The sequence below is a fragment of the Haemaphysalis longicornis genome, unplaced genomic scaffold, assembly GCF_048455015.1.
Source record: "Haemaphysalis longicornis isolate Haplotype H1 unplaced genomic scaffold, Haemaphysalis longicornis Haplotype H1 scaffold_9, whole genome shotgun sequence".
Lineage (NCBI taxonomy): Eukaryota > Metazoa > Arthropoda > Arachnida > Ixodida > Ixodidae > Haemaphysalis > Haemaphysalis longicornis.
This window is the reverse complement of record NW_027526460.1, coordinates 135,293,731-135,314,767: the sequence shown is the minus strand read 5'-3', so window position 1 is coordinate 135,314,767 and position 21,037 is coordinate 135,293,731. Positions and strand designations below refer to the sequence as shown.

At 44.9% G+C, this 21,037-nt stretch overlaps 1 protein-coding gene across 1 annotated transcript in view; it reads left to right on the top strand.

The window, feature by feature from the left end:
• The window catches only part of LOC144153999 (monocarboxylate transporter 10-like), a 70,996-nt gene that overhangs the window by 36,298 nt on the left and 13,661 nt on the right, over positions 1 to 21,037 (top strand). The window contains exons 7-8 of the mRNA XM_077685802.1: positions 5,131 to 5,271; positions 6,447 to 6,672. Of these exons, the coding sequence (XP_077541928.1) occupies positions 5,131 to 5,271; positions 6,447 to 6,672 (367 nt within the window). The remainder of the gene's footprint in view (positions 1 to 5,130; positions 5,272 to 6,446; positions 6,673 to 21,037) is intronic.

Here is a 21,037-nt window from a genome sequence, read left to right as displayed (position 1 = left end):
ACAGCCTAGTTCAGCATTAGTCAGCTCATCTTCTGCCTCATACCACTACGAACCATGGAGGTAATACATATCGAGAGGCAAATATTTTAGGTGGAATCAATTCCCAAAAAAATTTCTGCCACAGTGCGATATTTATGATTTCCTGTGACTGGCCATTTATTTCTTTGCGGTAGACACATCGTTTAGCTTTAAGTTATATTAAGCCAGCCTCACTACAGCATTCTAGGGAGCACATTATACAATACAGAGAACATTTTTTGCAGAGAGAAGGTGTGTAAAATATAATGCCAAAAGGTGATTATAGTAATTATTATTTGATTATTAAACGAAATCTCTCGAGGATAAAAAACCTTATATTCAGGATACCGAGGCAGCAAGGTGGGATACTTTCCAGAATCAGGGCAATTTCATTGATTGTCTGCGGTGATCTTGTTTAGCGCACTTTCACCTTTAGCAGCACTTCCAGAAAAAACCCAAGAAATCACTGATTTTAAATCAATTACCGTGTTATAAAAGGGCCTAAGCAACTCACTCATTTAAAGCAACCATGTAACAAAATAATCTTGTTTCCTTGAAGGTACATGAGGTGAGCAGTAAGTCTTCTCGAGGCCCGGTTCTCGAGAGAAGGGACTGGCGCCATCAATATTGCTTGCAAGAAACACATCACGGATTCGCCGCCTGCATTGTCACTTCAGGATGTGGTCATCCTCTTCGCCGTATATGTCATCTTTTTCATCGTGTCATCATGGTCTTATGGTTGTGTGCCTTTGAAGAGTTCTTGGGACTTTTGCAGGGAGTTCTTGGAAAGCATGAGAAATTTGACAGTGGCCTGGTGTCATTTAAGTTGGAGTCTCTGTTGAAATACTTCAAGTGTTCAGCTCTACTTGGGATTTTAAATTATTGGTAGAGGTTAAAGTATCTCTTGAAAGGCATGAAGGAGGTCAGATGAAAAGCATGAAGGGGGTGAAATCAGATGAAGAGGTTTAAGTTACTGGCACATGCAAGTTTCATGTCAACTGAACACTGAAGTCGTGCCTTATTTTTCATCATTGACACAATGCGCAGGCTGTCTTTGAATCTATAGTGGGTGTTAATGTAGTTCATGGCACCGCATTGTAACGTCCTATTATTCAAGTGTAGCTCATGAGATTTTTTTTCGTGGCAGTGCTGCTGGTGATGCAAAAGTGACAGTGCTTATTTACGGAGATGGCTTCCGCCTTCATTGATAAATTTTAGTACTGTAAGTGAGCTGACACCCATGCCGTAGAAGAATTTAAAATGTGCGTATTTGGCTTGAACAAGTCTTCTCCTTTGAACAAAGTTGCATTTCTTGCTTGGCAGAAGCAGGGCTTTGGTCACAATTACACTGACAGCAAGATGGGAGGGTTTTTATAGCACGCAACTGTGAATTTTACCTAAGGTAAAACGTTGAAGCTGGAAAAAATGCTTTCAAGTCTGCTTTGTAAAACTGGTCCCCTGTATGATTCACCGCTGGCTTGTTTGCTTCTTAAGGATGTCTGACTTGATCCCGCTTGAATCGATGGCGTATATAATTAGTCTGCTTGTTAAATTTTAATATGTGTAACATGCTTCCGGCTACCTGGTTTGCAAAATTATATAAGATTCACGCTGGCTTTCGTGAGATTTCCTGGGATGAATTATTTTAAACAACTAAAAATTGTTTGGTCAAGTAACGTCCCTTAAGTCAAAGGCCTTTTCAGGACGGTCATAAAGTCTATTTTGCCTACAAATAGCTTGATGTTACACTTACGTCTGGTGTCAGGAAACTACTATCTTTAATGATCATGTTTTAATTGTGGCATACTGCCGCATGTGACCACTCGTGTCAAAATGTTTTATCGTTAATCTTGGCTCGAGCGTTGTTTTCCTAAACTCTTGCACTGCACTGTTGTAGGTTTGTGATAATACAACCGTGTATGGCTTGTTTTTAGGCCTTTCCCTACAATTTAATAGCAAACTGCATTTTCCCAAACAGTTATGCGTAAACATAGTATGGCAAGCGCAATGAGTAATTCCGCTTTTGAATTACCTTGGTTTATCTGATAAGACAGCATATTTGACGCTCACTGTTGTATAATGTCTGTGTCAGTGCCGCGGTGGACGCACCCGTCTATTTATTTGTGAAGCAGTTGACCTTAATACCGTCTTTATTAACCATGTTTTTGAGTACAAGTGAATATGTGAAAATGCCACTTGGAGCCTAGTGTTATCGTTATGAGTGTTATCGTTATGGTATTTATTGCTTGTACGTTGGTCATTTTCTGTGCAATTTAAAATAGACAGCTATTCAAATCTGGAATGTATGAATACTAACACCCAATAAAGTTGTATAGTATGTTGAAAAGCAGTGTATAAGTCATAATAGTTTGTTTCGTGCGTATTTTAATGCAAGTATATTGTTTCTTTTACATGCAGCTGAAACCCAGAACAGGATTCTACGGGTGAAGCCAAAGACTGTGTGCCGCTCTAAGTGCCTCAGACCAACTTTTATATGGAACTGTGCTCCGATTGGCAACTGTTGGGAACTGTCAGGGACCACACTGCTGCGGTGGTTTCTGCTTTCCAATTGTTGGTATCACTGCGGGTCATATATCAAGGCTGTGTTAAAATGGTGCTTGCGGTTTCCTGCTGATACCAATGCATCCGCCAGCCTGGCATATGACCTCGGTGTATACCGACAGGAAAGCAGAAATATTGGAAAAGTGGAGTCCCATAGACAGCTTCCCAATGCCTATAGGAACACCGTTTTATATAAACAGCTGGTCTGAAGGTACCTGGAACGGCGCACCAGATAAATTCCATAATGATTTTACATGGATCAATGTTCCAGTAACTTAAAGTACCCTTTTATTTGGAACAGTGATCCGCATACTTTTATTTGGAACACCGATCCACATAATTGCGTTGCAAAAATATGTGGTGCACTGTTCCACTTAATTTTCAGGATATGTGGAACACGGTTCCAATTATATAACTGGAACTTTTTTGCAAAAAAGTTCCAGTTACTAAGTGGATCTTACGTGGAACCAGATTAAGAGTGTAGTGTCAACTTATTACAAACCACTCTTCGCTGTCTTTTTAGCCAGCTTCGTTACGTTGTAAGTTAACTCGGACATTAACAAAAGCGAAGATTCAGCTTCACTGTCGACGTCAATCAGGTTTGGGGGAAGCCAGTTTCTAGAAATTCAGCCTTAGGAGTAAAAACACCACCTGCTTTTTATGGGTTTTGAATTGCTTAGATATCGCCTATCTTTTTTGTTTAAGAGCTTGCCGCAGACAAAATGCTACAGATCAAATTTTCCTGCGAATAAGCCAGTTTTGGCAAATTATTCCATCAGCTATCCGGGGGTAAGACATACAAGAACATTGCAGGAGTAAAATAACAATACAATGGCCTGGGGATATTTTACCGTCACTTAGTGCTGTCAAAATATACGAGGGGAAGGGGGGCATTTGCAGCGCATGTGAAATAAAAGGAAAAGTTACTCATAAACGTAGCGTAAATCACAACAATTTTCCTGCCCTAAAATTTATAGAATTGATCATTGCGTGCATATCCGTGGCCACTGAATTTTGTTGATTACTGAGGACAAAAATGTGGGCCGAGCCGCCCTGGTAGCCTTGTAATTGGGATAAGTAATCGTGGTAAGTCGCCTACGCTGGTTTAGCCCTTAAAACAAGGTGTCGTTCAAGAAAACCTTTCCCTTAGCTCTTGGTAGGGCATTTTGATGTACTCTCGTGTCAATTACAAGACCCCAGCAAGAACAGCGGGACACTTGGGCCACTTGAAAGCAAGCAGTACCAGAGGAGCAGCAGGCCCTACGAGAACACGGCTGTCTGTTCTTGCCCAGCTTGGCATGCCAACGTTGCTGCATGGAAAAGTTATTATTCCGCTTCGGGAAATTCATAGCACAAAACACCATCCCATGTCTTTTGCACTGTGAACTTTAGGATCAGCTTAGGCTAACTTTTAGGAGAGAGGGGACATTGAATTACAATGACCCTAGAATTATCTTGCGAACTGCTCAGAGCCTCAGAAAAGCCACATTAGACAGCGGATCGACTGATCTGTGGGACATACGCTTGGTGATTACACCAGTGTGCGTATATTGTATGAAATTAAACTGGTGTTTAGCAACACGTGTCAAGCGAAGCAGCGCTGCAGTGTTGAGTGGTCTAGATGTTGCAACCTATACGGTGAACAACGAATGCAGAACCGCTAAATTTTTATGTCATTCATAATATTAAATCATCTGGATAGTTTAGCACTTTTTCGACACAAAGTTGCAGGAATATGGGGGCGCGCTAAAATGCAGCGTTTTTATATCTGGTGATAACACAAACGATCGTTTATTTATTACATGCAAAGAAATCCGAATTCAGCACTGCTTGTCTACAAAGTAAATGGTCATGCGAGTGGGGTCTATTATAGCCTGTGCAACTAACAGCGAAATACGAAAAAATTTTGGTTGATTCCTCTCTCATAGAAATCGGCAAAACACGAAACTTAAATGTGCAGCGAAATCGGCAGCTCAGCATGATTGGCTGGTCGGCGGCTGTCTTGTGGGTGTGCTTGGCGAGCGACGTCCTGCTGGGCAGGTCGCTTCGGCAAAGGTGTACTCGTGTCATTTCCGTGACGGATATGACGTCAGTGAAATCTTGGTGTATCCCGGCATAAAACACTTTCGTGTTAAAATATAAAGCCAGAAAACGAACCACCCTAAATATACGTACTCTTTGGTTCTGAAGGTTGCTTCCCCGCAATAAGACCCTGTGTGCAGGGGTGCACCCTTTACAAGCTGCTTGCTTCGTTGTTCTGGCGTCACTTCCGAGATGGATATAACGTCACTCAAATGTTTGTGTATCCGGGAATAAAACACTTTCGTGTTAAAGCACATCGGAGCGTAACTTTAATGTCCACCTATACGTTATGAAATGCGGCGATGGTCCTAATTATTATAGCTCCGATTTAATTTTTGGAGGAGAAGCAGTAGACTGTTTGCGTTCATGCAGACGGCGGCAGCACCGAAACTTCCACTGCGTCGTAAAAAAAAAGCCCAGGCGAAACAGCATGCGGGTCACCACAGAGTGCCTGGTTTCGGTTCGCAGGTGCAGCATGTGTCGGACGTGTTTCCTGACGCCAACGGCGAGACGCTCGTCACCTGCATGGGCATCACGTCGGGCTTGGGGCGCATTCTGTTCGGTAGGCTTGCAGACCTGCCCAACGTGAGCCCCGTCATATTACAGCAGGTAAGCCCCTCTTAATAAAACAAACGGGGTTACAACACTGTCCATCTCATGAGGTTACACTTCAATCAGTAGATCGTTTTCTCTTCTATTTCGGAAAAAGTACTACAATTAAAACTCGTAATCTAAACTTCAATAAGTCCAACATAGATAATTCGAACTGTACGATTTGCTCCGGCCAAGACTCTATTAAAGTGTATGCATAAAAAATATTGTTGATTTGAACTTGGGTAGGTTCCGCCACAGATAACTCGTCCTACGAGCCAATTCGCCGGCGCTTCGGCGCCTGCCAAACAACCCGAGGCTGCGTCGCCGCCGGAACAAAATAAGAACGGAGAGGGCTGGTGAAATTAGGTAAAACTAATCTGAAATACCCATGGCGTACGTTATATAAGGCGTAATGTTGGCGGACTACGCCGATGTGCACGCGAGCATAGTGGTAAGTGACCAGCGTTGACTCGCAGAACGTGTCATTGCCAATGCGACGGGGAGGAGGAGGGAAACGTAGTACCAATGCGGCCGTCCTCTCGAAAGTAATGACCGGATGCAATGCCGCCTGTTGCTTTTTCAGTTTTGCAGAAGGCGATCGAGGAAGCCTTCCCGTGCATTCGTGGGTTCACGCAAAAAGTGCTGGCTATCTCATTCAGGGAAGACTGCAATCAGTGACTTTTTCAAGAATCAAATTGTTGACATGCCCAAACACTTCCGAACTGCAGTGTACTATTGTGATTCTCCGCTTTCATTAGTTCGAACTTGCATTAATTCGAACTGAGATGGCTTCTCCTTCCGTGTCGAATTAACAGGCTTTCATTTTACCAAGTTTGAGGGACCCTAAACTTGGAGTTCTATTGTCACCTACAAACTGAAATTGTTTGCTCGGCACTGAGCGTTTTAGGTCGTTTTTATTCCGCAGAGCATATGAATAATGAAGAGGGTATGTGACTAGATAAACGTGAGCATGAGAGTTCAACGGATAAGTCTAAGAGGGAACGATGATGGGGCCCCTGTACCCATGCGGTGCATGCGGATGAATTTTCGTCTCTGTTTTAGCTCCTACACCCCGGCGCACTGCTTCTTCTTATCTCGTTATAGAACCAACCATTTTACCCCACTGTAAACTGACTAATTTGGTTAAGGAGAATGACGCGGCAGTGCGCGAGTGCTCTTTGCCGCCGCAGACCTCGTTCATGGTGATGGGCCTGCTGACGCTGTGCATCGCGGCCGCGCACACGTACGTGTCGCTGGTGCTGGTTTGCCTGCTGCTGGGCCTGTGTGACGGCTGCTTCATCTCGCTCATCGGCCCCGCCGCCCAGAGGCTCACGGGCACCGACGGGGCCTCGCAGGCCATCGGCTTCCTGCTCGGCTTCTGCTCGGTGCCGCTCACTGCGGGGCCTCCCGCCGCTGGTACGTACGACTTTATACGGCTGGGAGAACACTGTGCGCCATGTTGCCTGATGTGGACAAGAAGCACTCCGCGCTAGTGTAGTGTACGATGCGATGACTACAAATTCCGCCACAAAATGCAATTATTTAACCCTCATACGACGTCAAAGTGACCCTCTGTCGTACGCAGGATATCGCTTTGGTAGGCGAAGGGGTGCGGGTGCCAGATAAACGAGTAGGCAGAACATTACAACAGGGAAAACAATAAGCGACACTGAAAGACAGAGAGAGCGACTCTGAACAGAGTCGCTGTCCTGTGCACTTTATTTCTTTAACTACCGTGTGTTCTTGCCGCTCCCTCAACGCGATCACGACCTCATTATATCGGCAAGGCCCTTTTCTTGCATGTCTGTCCCACTGGCTGTCACGTTCGAATATAGCAGTGTGATTCACCACATTCTCTATGCTCATCATGTTTACTCCCTGTTTGGGTGTTTTCTTCCTATATATATATATATATATATATATATATATATATATAGTGTCGAAAGAAAAAAACTCACACAGAGCGCGAAAAAAATAAGGTTAGTAGAGACAGAGACACGCGAGAAAGATGTAGAAAAAATAAAAATAAAAATAAAAATAAGTTTTTAATTTTTCTACGTCTTTCTCGTGTGTCTCTGTCTCTACTAACCTACCTTATATATATATATATATATATATATATATATATATATATATATATATATATATATATATAACACAGAAATAAGGGTTGGCAGTCGAGAAAACCTCGGAAAGCAAAGGGGAGGATGTGGTAGATTATTGAAACAGATTAAGAATTTGGAAAGAAAGAAAGAAAGTGAAGAAAAAATGCCCGCCAGGTGGGATCCGAACCCGTGGGTTCGTGGGTTCGTGGGTTCGGTGTGGGTTCGGATCCCACCTGGCGGGCATTTTTTCTTCACTTTCTTTCTTTCTTTCCAAATTCTTAATCTGTTTCAATAATCTACCACATCCTCCCCTTTGCTTTCCGAGGTTTTCTCGACTGCCAACCCTTATTTCTGTGTTATTTTCAACGAGCCCCTCATTTCCTATATATATATATATATATATATATATATATATATATATATATACATATATATATATATATATATATATATATATATATATATATATATATATATATATATATATATATAAAAATACCGGTTCGGTTACGGTTCGGGTTCGGGTGAAATAATTTCGTTCCGGTTCAGTTCCGGTTCGACAAAATTATGTGCCGAACCGGTTCGCGAACCTGTTCGGGAGCTTGAACCGGTTCGCGAACCGGTTCGATGAATTGAATTGTCACTGAAATTAGAAAAAAAACATTTAGTAGTTTAAAGCGACAGTAAAGTCAAAACACAAACAAAAATTCAAAATACTGCTGTTCCCCAAGGGCAGTGGCGCAATTGCAAAGCAAACTTTAAATAATCACGAGATATTAGAAAAACAGATGAAGTGGTGACGATTTACTACCTACTTTCTCGTCCAGACTTTATGTTGTCCTAGCGACTATTCATAAAGCCACCGCCGAGAGATATGACGGTGGGATATACAGGGTGTCCCAGCTATCATGCACCAAGATTTAAAAAACGAGTAAAGGCGTAACTCGAAAGAAACCAGGTGCATAATGTTTGCAGTACTGTGAAGAAGCGGACAGTATTTTTTTCTTTAATGACACTTAATTAACTAATTGTAATTAATTATCTAACTCGAGTAATACTCTCCTAATCACTAAAGTGTCAATGAGGCACTTGAAGGTAACCACGAGGGGCATCTAACTGCAGTATTTTCAGCGATGAACTAATTGCGTACACATTTATTATGACTGATAAAGGAAACCCGCGAAATATGAAAAATACCACGTGACGGCGCCTCCGCGCGCACCGTAAAGCAACGCCCTCAAACAGGCTGCCTCTGAGTTAGCCAGAATGAAATAAACAAAAGAAAGAAAGAAGAAATCGCGACCGAGTTTGTTCCTTATCTGCACACGCGTCCCGGGAATCTTGCTGTTGCTGCTCCTTCCATGCATGCTATTATCAAGGTGATGCGCTGTCTTTTCGGGCGGATAACACGCGAAGCAGTTGCTTTCAATCAGCTTTGTTTGGGGACGATGCTTTACAATGCGCGCGTAAGCGCCGTCACGTGGTATTTTTCATATTTCGCGGGTTTCCTTAATCAGTCAAAATAAATGAGTACGCAATTAGTTCGTCGCTGAAAATAGCGCAGTTAGATGCCCCTCGTGGTTACCTACAAGTGCCTCATTGACACTTTAGTGATTAGGGAAGTATTTCTCTAGTTAGATAATTAATTACAATCAATTAATTAAGTCTCATTAACGAAAAAATTACTCTCCGCAACTTCACAGTACTGCAAACATTATGCACTACGTTTTCTTCGAGTTACGCAATTTCTCTTTTTTTAAATCTTGGTGCATGATAGCTGGGACACCCTGTATATTCTGCCCTTTCATTTTTTGTTAAAATCGCAATCGTCACTATGGAATCGCCTATCACGCTTACCTTGAAGCCTTAAATTTAGGTCTGCGTACTGGCGTGTTGAAATATCAGCGCTAATTACCAATGGCGTACATTTTTTTAATATTTGTAACAAAACAGAACAACCCTACTACAGGCACATAAATACTACCAATGAATTAGATCATTTGGTCACCCTGAATAATTTGTTAGCTGTCACCCTATCGAATGTGTTAGCCACACTTTTGTTAAAAGTAAGCTTTAGTTAACGCTCAGTCACTGCATTATTTCTCTGACCACTGCAATTCCTTTTGCGAAAGCTATACTGGATGTGTGCATTACAATCAGTATGTCATCGTACCGCCTGACCCCCGGCCATCGTTCCGTGTGCTACATTGCGTAATCTTATAACAGATTATGCTGTTACAAAATGAAAGGGAAATTTTACGCGCGGAGCATAAGAAGAACTTTTTTGGGTAGGCGCTCTTTAATTCGTCCACAGCAGTACTCCCCTCTGACCTGCCTCGGTGGCTCAGTGGCTAAGGCACTGCTGAGCGCGAGGTCGCGGGTTCGATTCCCGGCCGAAGCGGCCGCTTTTCTGATGGAGGCGAAAAGCAAAAACGCCCGTGTGTACGAAATTTCGGCGCACGTTAAAGATCCCCAGGTGGTCAAAATTAATTGGAAGCCCTCCACTACGGCGCGCCTCATCGCCTGTGCTGGGTCGGCGCGTTAAACCCCACAATCAAATCAAATCAGTACTCCCCTCCGGATCGAGTAGCAGTAGAAGTAATGTAGCGAGTTGGGCAGTCAGTACAAGTGCACCTTCGAAAAAAAAGCAGATCTGAAAGAGAAAAAACTGCAGAACAAGCAGAAAAGATGATCGCTCGGCGAATGGGACAGTGTGAGGTACCGGGCGTCCTTTCTGCACGTGTCATCTGCTTTATTACTGTTTCTGCTTCCAAGACAAGGTCGAGGACTGCAGTTTCTTGCCAAGAGATTAAGTGCGCACCTTAACAGTCTTCCCTGACATATCTGTTGTTATTTGTACTTGTAAAAAACGGAGCTTGTCCACTGTACTGTCCTCAAAAATGGTCGTGGGTAAGGGACATCGAAGCCACTTGTAGTCAGCATCAAGTGGTTTAGCCACTGAGCCGCTCCTGCGGTCAAATTTGTCAAATATTACAATTTGCAGGTGTCGGACCTTTTAAACAAATTATGAAATGGAAAAAGTTTGCACACGTCGGGCTTTCGCTGCTGCACACTGGAGCACTCCTGCAGCCTGATTGCTCCACTAAAGTTGCAGCTAGCGAAGGGCAAAGTCGTTTTATATCCCCTGCAAGCTGCGGAGAATGACATTTCCTTTGGTCAGCTTCCACTACGCTCGCGTTTCCAGCAGCAACAGACCATTGCTACATTGGTGCTCATTAATTTCCCTTGTTGTTACATAGAGTGTGATAGTGTTCAATTGTCTGGAGGGGGAAGTGAGCGAGCAGGTACGAAGTTGATGGTACGTGAAAGAAAAAAAAGCCTGAATTGCATTGACTGTGCAATGTCAACAACAGAGGGTCGAACCGTTTCGGCATGAACCGGTAACCGTTATTTCTTTTTTCGGTTCAGTTCCGGTTCGGGTTCAGCGTGCTCAAAAAATAACGGTTCGGGTTCGGGTTCAGTTCCGGCAAAAATACCGGTTCAGTTCCGGTTTTCGGTTCGGTTCGGTTCCGGTTCGACACCCTGATATATATATATATATATATATATATATATATAGCGTATGAATAAAGTACAATGGGGCCGGTAAAAATGTACAGTAAAAGAGAAGACTAAAGGGTTAAAGGGTAACGAACGAACATGTATTACGTTTCGGCTTGGGGCAAGCCTTCGTCAGTTTTATTCTGACGAAGGCTTGCCCCAAGCCGAAACGTTAATACATGTTCGTTCGTTACCTTTTAGTCTTCTCTTTTACTGTATATATATATATATATATATATATATATATATGTAGCGAATCAGAATAGGAAATGAGGGGCTCGTTGAAAATAACTCAGAAATAAGGGTTGGCAGTCGAGAAAACCTCGGAAAGCAAAGGGGAGGATGTGGTAGATCATTGAAACAGATTAAGAATTTGGAAAGAAAGAAAGAAAGTAAAGAAAAAATGCCCGCCAGGTGGGATCCCAACCCACGACCTCCAGAATACCGGTCTGGTGCGATAACCACTACGCTACCGGCGGGGCGATTTTCCCATTCACTTTCTGGGGTATTTATGTTAGGTATGTTTGTTTCCTGTGCTTGGGGGTGGTAGCCAGCGCCAAGCACAGGAAACAAACATACCTAACATAAATACCCCAGAAAGTGAATGGGAAAATCGCCCCGCCGGTAGCGTAGTGGTTATCGCACCAGACCGGTATTCTGGAGGTCGTGGGTTCGGATCCCACCTGGCGGGCATTTTTTCTTCACTTTCTTTCTTTCTTTCCAAATTCTTAATCTGTTTCAATGATCTACCACATCCTCCCCTTTGCTTTCCGAGGTTTTCTCGACTGCCAACCCTTATTTCTGTGTTATATATATATATATATATATATATATATATATATATATATATATATATATATATATATATATATATATATATATATATATATATGTATATAGACACGAGGCACCGACAGGTGACTAACAAACTATGCGGTTATGTGGGGATTTGCCACAGGTTAAGTGAACGGGGATTGTGCGACGAGTTCCCGTGGAAGAAGAGGACGAGGGGTGGTGGTTGTGCTTCCCTCGGTGTGTACTAGCGGCACCCAGCCTCTGGCGCTTTGAATTTACAAATACATCTTTCTACAGCATCCTCGCCTCGTAACATCTTGTGGTGAGGTGCGGGAGTCTACTGAGACGACGGAGCTTCGCAGCGGTCGCCAGATTTCGTTCACCGAGCTTCGCTCGGACGACACAGTGGCTACTGGAACCATGACACCCCCGCTTCGCAACGAGGCCCCAGCGGCTACTGCCTCTTTGACAAGCTCCCACATCATTTTGTCCCACCCCCGGGACCCTCCTTTCTTCTATGGCACGGCTAACGAGGATGTCGAAGACTGGATCAAGATGTACGAGCGCGTCAGTGACCACAACCGCTGGAACCAGACTATTATGCTCGCCAACCTGTCTTTCTGCCTCAAAGGTACGGCCGAAACATGGTTTATCATGAACGAGGCACGCCTCACCAGCTGGGACGGTGCCAAAGAAGACCTCAAAGCCATTTTCGGGACGTCCGCTAGTGGGCAGCTCACAGCAAAGAACAATCTCGCTTCTCGCGTGCAGAGTCCCACTGAGTCCTACGTCGCGTACATCCTCGACGTACTGGCCCTTTGCCAAAAAGTTGACCACCAAATGTCCGAAGAGGACAAAGTGCGCCACGTTTTCAAGGGGATAGCGGACGACGCCTTCAACCTCCTGGTTTTCAAGAACTGTGACAAAGTAGACGGTATTATCGCTGAATGTCGCCGCTTTGAGCAGGCGAAAAGCCGTCGCATCGTTCAACATTTCACACGACTTCCGAACACGGCTGCAACCTCGTCGTGCTCCGACAACGTATTTCCAACACCACCTCAGTTCCCTTCGACAGGGGCAGCACCGCCTTCCGAAAATGTGACCAGAATAGTGCATCGCGAACTTGAGGCCATGGCTCCAGCCGGTGCTCAGCATAACCAACAACCCTGCAATATGCCTGCTGTATCTCTGATACAAGCTGTTGTACGTGACGAGCTCTTCCATCTCGGATTTCAGCCTATTTGCGCCGTCACTCATCGAAATGATCGCCCTGTTCCTTCCTTTCAAGCGCCTCGACGCGACAATATACCGCCACGCTTCCGGTACCGCAACCCACATGAATGGAGGACGCCCGATGACCGGCCAATTTGCTTCAACTGCTGCCGCGCCGGCCACGTCACCCGCTACTGCCATAACCGCTCGTTCCAATCGCCCCCGACCATCTTCTCCCGGTACACCGACGAGGGAAATCAACGCTGCTACACTAGCCACCAGACGCCACCCCCCCCCCCTTTTCCAATTCTACCGACAGTCGCTGGTCCGGTCGTTCGCCGTCACCGCAGACCCGTCAGTCCCGTTCGCCCCGCGGCTCTTCCTCGCCATACCCACGCTCCAACCAGGAAAACTAGACGATGCAGCACCCCGAGGTACCGCTGCATTTTCCCGACGACCCGAAAATCCTCTAACAACGCTGCCTGCCGAAAAAAACTTGTTAGACGTTCAAGTTGACGGTGTCCCTGTGAGTGCACTGATGGACACAGGGGCGCAGGTGTCCGTGATGAGTGCGCGACTTCGCTCTCGCCTGCGCAAAGTTTTGACGCCAGCCACTTCTTGTCTCCGAGTCGCTGACGGAGGAACTGCTGCCATTGGCGGGCATGTGCACTGCCCGCGTCACAATTGCTGGTCATGATACCTCTGCTTCGTTCACCGTTTTAGAGCATTGCACCCATGACCTCATTCTCGGCCAAGATTTTCTGTCGGACCATTCTGCGCTGATCGATTGTTCTCTCGGGCTCGTCCACCTTGACCTACCCCTGTCGCCAATCACCGTCGATGAACCCTTGCCCCGTCTGTGCTGCCTCGAAGACACCCGTTTGCCGCCTCAAGCTCTTTCTTACGTACCACTGTGTGTATCTCCCTCTGTTCCTGACGGCGATTACGTCATTTCTCCAATAACAGCCGTGTTACTGGAGCGCAGTGTAACCCTCCCCCACACAGTCGTCACGATCACGCAAATTCAGACATCTCTTCCCTTCCTAAATTTCAGTTTTTTCTACCCAACTTCTGCCGCAAGCCATCACTCTGGGCCTCCTCTCCGCTTTAGAGGAATGCCATGTGTCTGCATTGGCCGTCGATTGCCAACAAAACACTGGCCCTCCCATTCCGGACGAGACTGCCCCGACCCAACCTTTTGAGAAAATGTTGGCCCCAGATTTGCTGCCTGCCCAAGCCGATCAGCTCCGCTGCCTCCTGGCTTCCTTTTGGGACAATTTCGATCTGGACAATCGCCCTTTAGGGAAAGCCTCCTCAGTCACCCACCGGATCAACACCGGCAGCGCAGGCCCCGTTCACAAACGCCCTTATAGAGTCTCTCATGCAGAGCGGCGAATTATCCAACAAGAAGTGGATAAGATGCTAGCCAAGGACATCATTGAAAGTTCTCGCAGTCCTTGGGCCTCTCCCGTAGTGCTGGTGAAGAAAAAAGATGGTACATGGCGGTTGTGCGTAGATTATCGGCATCTAAATGCAGTCACAAAGAAGGACGTGTATCCCCTTCCAAGGATAGACGACGCCCTTGACTGCTTTCACGGCGCTAAGTATTTTTCATCCATTGACCTTAGGTCTGGATATTGGCAAATCACCGTAGATGAAATGGACCGTGAAAAAACCGCCTTCATAACACCCGATGGTCTGTACCAGTTCAAAGTGATGCCATTCGGCCTTTGTAACGCTCCAGCCACATTCGAGCGCATGATGGACTCGCTGCTCCAGGGCTTCAAGTGGTCCACCTGCCTCTGTTACCTGGATGACGTTATCGTATTTTCTCCCTCATTTGCTACCCACATAAAACACCTCTCGGAAAGTCTAACCCTTTTCCGTCGCGCCGGTCTTCAGCTGAATTCCTACAAATTCCATTTCGGACGTCAGCAAATCACCATCCTCGGACACCTCGTCGACGCGAAGGGGGTTCGTCCAGACCCTGATAAAGTTCGTGCAGTTCAGAACTTTCCAGCACCGCGGTCGACGAAAGACGTTCAAAGCTTTCTCGGACTTTGTTCGTATTTTCGACGCTTTATCAAGAACTTTGCTGATATTGCTAGACCCCTTACCAACCTCTTGAAGAAAACCGTCCCATTTTCGAGGAGCTCCGAGCACGCTGCCGCTTTTACGAACCTTATATCCGTACTCACCCACTCTCCGCTTCTGGCTCACTTTGACCCTTATGCACCCACAGAAGTACGCACAGATGCCAGTGGGTACGGAATCGGGGCTGTTTTGGCGCAACGACAGGATGGTCTTGAGCGGGTTATTGCCTATGCCAGCCGCCTTCTTTCCACCTCAGAGCGCAACTACTCTATTACAGAACGAGAATGCCTCGCCCTCGTGTGGTCTATCGCCAAGTTTCGGCCTTATCTGCATGGCCGCTCATTCACAGTCATAACAGACCACCACGCGCTGTGCTGGCTCTCTTCGCTAAAAGATCCCGTAGGCAGGTTAGGTCGGTGGGCATTGCGCCTACAGGAATATTCATTCGACGTAAAATACAAATCTGGACGCTTGCACCAAGATGCTGATTGCCTGTCTCGCCATCCGGTCGACCCACCTGACGCTGCTGACGATGACGACGCAGTCTTTCTGTGTGCCATATCTGGACTCCTCCATATTCCGGAAGAACAGCGTCGTGACCCAGCATTACGATCGATCATCAACAACATCAACTCTGCCTCACCTGACGCATCGACGGGAATGTTCGTGCTGCGCGATAACATTTTGTACCGCCGCAATACCCGTCCTGACGGGCCGGCAGTTTTGCTCGCTGTCCCTGCGCATTTGCGCTCCACTGTCCTCCAGCAGCTTCACGACATGCCTACTGCTGGTCACCTCGGCATTTTTCGCACGTATGAACGCGTACGCCAGCGTTTTTTCTGGCCCGGCCTGTACCGTTCCGTCCGCCGCTACGTCAGTTCTTGCGATCAGTGTCAGCGCCGCAAGACACCAACATCGCTCCCTGCGGGAACACTACAGCCACTCGACATTCCGGTAGACCCTTTTTTCCGGGTTGGCCTGGACTTGCTTGGCCCTTTTCCCCAGTCGACAGCGGGAAACAAGTGGATTGCAGTAGCCACGGATTACGCCACACGCTACGCCATCACGCGTGCTTTGCCGACTAGCTGTGCTACTGATGTGGCAGATTTCCTTCTTCACGACGTCATTCTTCAGCATGGGGCTCCACGTCAGTTGCTCACCGACCGTGGCCGTTGCTTTCTCTCTCAAGTCGTTGACGACATCCTCCGGTCCTGTTCTACTAAACATAAGATAACTACAGCTTACCATCCCCAGACTAACGGACTTACCGAACGCTTAAATCGTACCTTGACCGATATGCTTTCCTGCTACGTTTCCGCAGATCACCGCAACTGGGACGTCTCCCTGCCGTACGTGACGTTTGCGTATAATTCGTCGCGGCATGATACGGCTGGGTATTCGCCGTTCTACCTCCTTTATGGCCGTGAGCTCACCCTGCCACTGCACACTCTCATGCCTATGTCGGCTGACCAACCCTCAGTACGATCGGAGTACGCTTGGGACGCTATTGATCGCGCTGACCACGCTAGGCAGATTGCCCGCAACCGGCTTTGTTCCTCCCAAGCTGATCAGAAAACGATTTATGACCGAAGACATCGAGTGGCGCACTTCGCTCCTGGATCCCTTGTCCTCCTCTGGAAACCTACCCGCCGTATCGGCCTATCCGAAAAGCTTCTGCCCCGCTACTGTGGTCCCTTTCGCGTCTTGCGCCAAGTTACTGACGTAACGTACGAGATCTCCCCCGGGGCGTCGACACCGTCGAGTCACGCTACTTCTACAGACATTGTACATGTTGTACGACTCAAGCCATATTGTCCGCCGGACACTGTAACCCCATAGTGCCGTAACGGCGCTCGTTCCGCCGGGGAAGAATGACACGAGGCACCGACAGGCGACTAACAAACTATGCGGTTATGTGGAGATTTGCCACAGGTTAAGTGAACGGGGATTGTGCGACGAGTTCCCGTGGAAGAAGAGGACGAGGGGCGGTGGTTGTGCTTCCCTCGGTGTGTACTAGCGGCACCCAGCCTTCTACAGCATCCTCGCCTCGTAACAATATATATTTATATATATATATATATATATATATATATATATATATATATATATATATATATATATATATATATACATATGGTTTATCATATATATATCATATATATCATATCATATCATATATATATCATATATATAACATATATCATATATATATATATATCATATATATATATATATATATAAATATATATATATATATATATATATATATATATATATATATATATATAAGACAGAAATAAGAGTTGGCAGTCAAAAAAACCTCTGAAAGCAAAGGGGAGGATGTGGTAGGTCATTGAAACAGACAAAGAATTTGGAAAGAAAGAAAGCGGAGAAAAAATGCCCGCCAGGTGGGATCCGAACCCGGTATTCTGGAGGTCGTGGGTTCGGATCCCACCTGGCGGGCATTTTTTCTCCACTTTCTTTCTTTCTTTCCAAATTCTTTTTCTGTTTCAATGACCTACCACATCCTCCCCTTTGCTTTCCGACGTTTTCTCGACTGCCAACTCTTATTTCTGTCTTATTTTCAACGAGCCCCTAATTTCCCATTCTGATTCGCTATATATATATATATATATATATATATATATATATATACGTCAGAAGATGATGCAATGGGCCCGGTGAAAATACCGTAGAGCGAACAGACGAACGGGTAACAAACAAACTTTATTGACGTTTCGGCCTGGGACAGACCTTCGTCAGAATAAAATCCAAGTGCACGAGCATAAGCTTATAAGGCTTCAAGGGCCAATCACAGCAAAGAGGGTTATACGTGCTGCGTGGTACGTCAGAACAACTGATAAATATTTAAAAATGATGTGCGATGCAATAGCAAAACATAACTGGTTTTCACAGCAACATATCATTCATGGCTGTAGCGAACATATATATATATATATATATATATATATATATATATATATATTTATATATAGAGAAAGAAATGCCGGCAGTCTACAACGCCAAAGAAGGCATAGGGGAACAGTTAGACGATTTAGTACCGTTAGTGACGTTACATTATTTTTTTTATTATTATTAATTACGTGAGAAAGAAAGAAAGAACAACACGCGCCCAGAGTGGGGACCGAACCCACGCCTTTCGATTAGATCTCGAATGCCTTACCAATTCGGCTATCTGGGCGACTGTGTTCTCCTTGGCTTTCTGGGGTATTTATATTTACTACAACTGTATCTGACACTTGAGGGTGGTAGCCAGCGCCACTCAGACTACACGGGGAGAAGGGGACCTTCTTTTTAACCCACGGGGCGTGGCGCGAAGGTCTACAGCCTGTCATAAGCGGGTAACTGGCGGGAAACCCTCTTATGCTATCTTGGCATCAAGGCTGCCAGAACCGAGGCCCTCGTTAAGCTTTCGCAAGATCATATGGCTTGGAAAGGAGGTGCTCGTTAGGAAATAGAGAAAGAAATGACGGCAGTCTACAACGCCAAAGAAGGCATAGGGGAACAGTTAGACGATTTAGTACCGTTAGTGACGTTACATGTTTTTTTATTATTATTAATTACGTGAGAAAGAAAGAAAGAACAACACGCGCCCAGAGTGGGGACCGAACCCACGCCTTTCGATTAGATCTCGAATGCCTTACCAATTTTTATATATATATATATATATATATATATATATATATATATATATATATATATATATATACCTTACAGGCTCTATTACGGAGCATGGAGTAAGGGGGTACATAGGAAACAGTTCTAGTGGGTGACACTTCTGCCACATTTCAATGCGATACACTGGAACTAATAACAATGGTTGCCCAAATTACAAGGGGAGGTTTCAGGCAACAACAAGAATTTAACAGTCGCAAAAAAGCACCATGACCAAAAACAGAATTGAAAGAGGTTATGCAATGCTATCGAGATAGATGTATCATTAATTGCTCGCGAAAATTTGCATGATTAGTTAAATCGACAATAACATCGGGTAGGTCATTCCAGAGTGCTATGGCACGAGGCAAAGCTGATGAATTGAATGAATTTGTTTTTCCAAAGATGCGAGTGATGCTTCGTTGGTTGTGTAGTCATTTAGACGTGCGCAATGGTGCTGTTAGTGGGAAGGGTGATGGCTTGGATGCGTGAATATATTTAGGAAGCAAAGACAGGGAGCAACTGTGCGGCGTATAACAGATGCTGCAATGGAAGGTCATGTCGTATGTGTGTGATGCTCGAGGGGCGACTGTAACTGCGTGAAATGAACCGTGGAGCTCTGTTTTGCACAGCTTCTAGCTGTTTAATGAGGTAGGCTTGGAAGGGGGACCATATGGGTGATGCGCATTCCAGCTGCGGTCGAACAAAGGTTAAGTAAGCTTGTTTGCGGACGTTATTTGGCGCGTTTCGTAGGTTTCGACGTAAGTATCTTAGCGTTCTTGATTCGTTTGCAGATATGTAGGTTACATGTGACGCCCAAGTAAGATTAGAGGTGAGATGAACGCCGAGGTATTTATACGAAAATTACCGTGACACGTTGGAATTCTGTATGCAGTAATCAAATGGAACAGTTAATGTTTTTCGACTAAAGGAAATTACTTTACATTTAGATAAATTTAAAGTCATTTGCCATGCACCACACCAGTTGTTAATGAGATTAAGGTCTTTCTAGAGAGCAAGGTGGTCATTGGTACTAGTTAGAGAACGATATAGAATACAATCATCAGCAAAAAGCGTATTGAAGAAGAAATGTTACTTGGAAGATCATTATTGTAGATTAGAAAAAGTAGTGGCCCCAGACGCTACCCTGAGGCACTCCGGAGGTGACGTCAGAAATTGGAGAGGAAGAGTTATTAACCATAGTGAACTGCTGTCGAAAAGACAAAAAGTTACGGATCCACGACAACGTTAGTGAATCTAAACGAAGTTCTGTTAATTTTGAAATCAGACGGGAATGAGATACGTGGTGAAATATGCCTTAGAAAATTCCAGAAAAATGCAGTCAGTTTGTAAATTATGATCAGTATTGAAGTGAAAATCAGTTGTAAATTCGAATAACTGGGTGTCGCATGAAAAACCTTGTCTAAACCCATGCTGATTCTCAAAAAATAAGTTATTGGTTTTTAAATGACAATAAATGTGCGAAGAAATATGCTCAAGCATCTCGCAGAAAATGCATGTTAAGGATATGGGGCGATAATTTTCCGGTGAATATCTATTGCATTTTTAAATAAGGGAACTACTTCTAATAAGGGAACCTATTTTCCAAACAGCCGGCCGTTGTCCTATTGATAAACATTGCGTGAGGATGTGGTACAGGATTTTACTTGAGCAGGATAACGTGTTTTTGAGCAGCGTAGAATTTATGTTATCAATGCCTGAAGAGGTTAATAATTTAAGTTTTCCAATAAGATTTGCAATCCCTTCAGCGCTGACGGCAGTAGGTTCCATGAACGTATAATCAAACTCGGCAACTTCGGGCACTCTGGAAGGATTATCGCACGAGAACACAGATGAAAAACTTGAATTCAAAACTGAAGCGCTATCTACATCTGATAGAGACATATGGTTAGTATCTTGTATACTGACAGAATTGGTAGCATTGTGAGGGGAAATTACTTGCCAGTATTTTTTCGGATTATTATTTAACATGGATGGCAAGTCGTGCATAAAACATTTAGATTTCGCAGCAGGATGGAAAGTTGGGCGATTTGGTAGGTCGACATGATGTAAAAACAGCGTGGTAGGACGAAATACAGGAGGAAATTAACCAGACAGGACGAGCGCTGAATATCAACTGAAAATTTTATTTGACCGGAAAGACATATATACATAAAAACATTGAAACCACGTGTGCGCTAACATCTGTGCCATACCAACACTGATAGCGATAAAAAAGGGGAGAAACTAGTTTGCTCCTTCATAATGTCAACCACAAGCAAGATACGCCACTTCTTTAGCATGTAAAGTAACGGATGCCTGGCTAATGCACTCATATA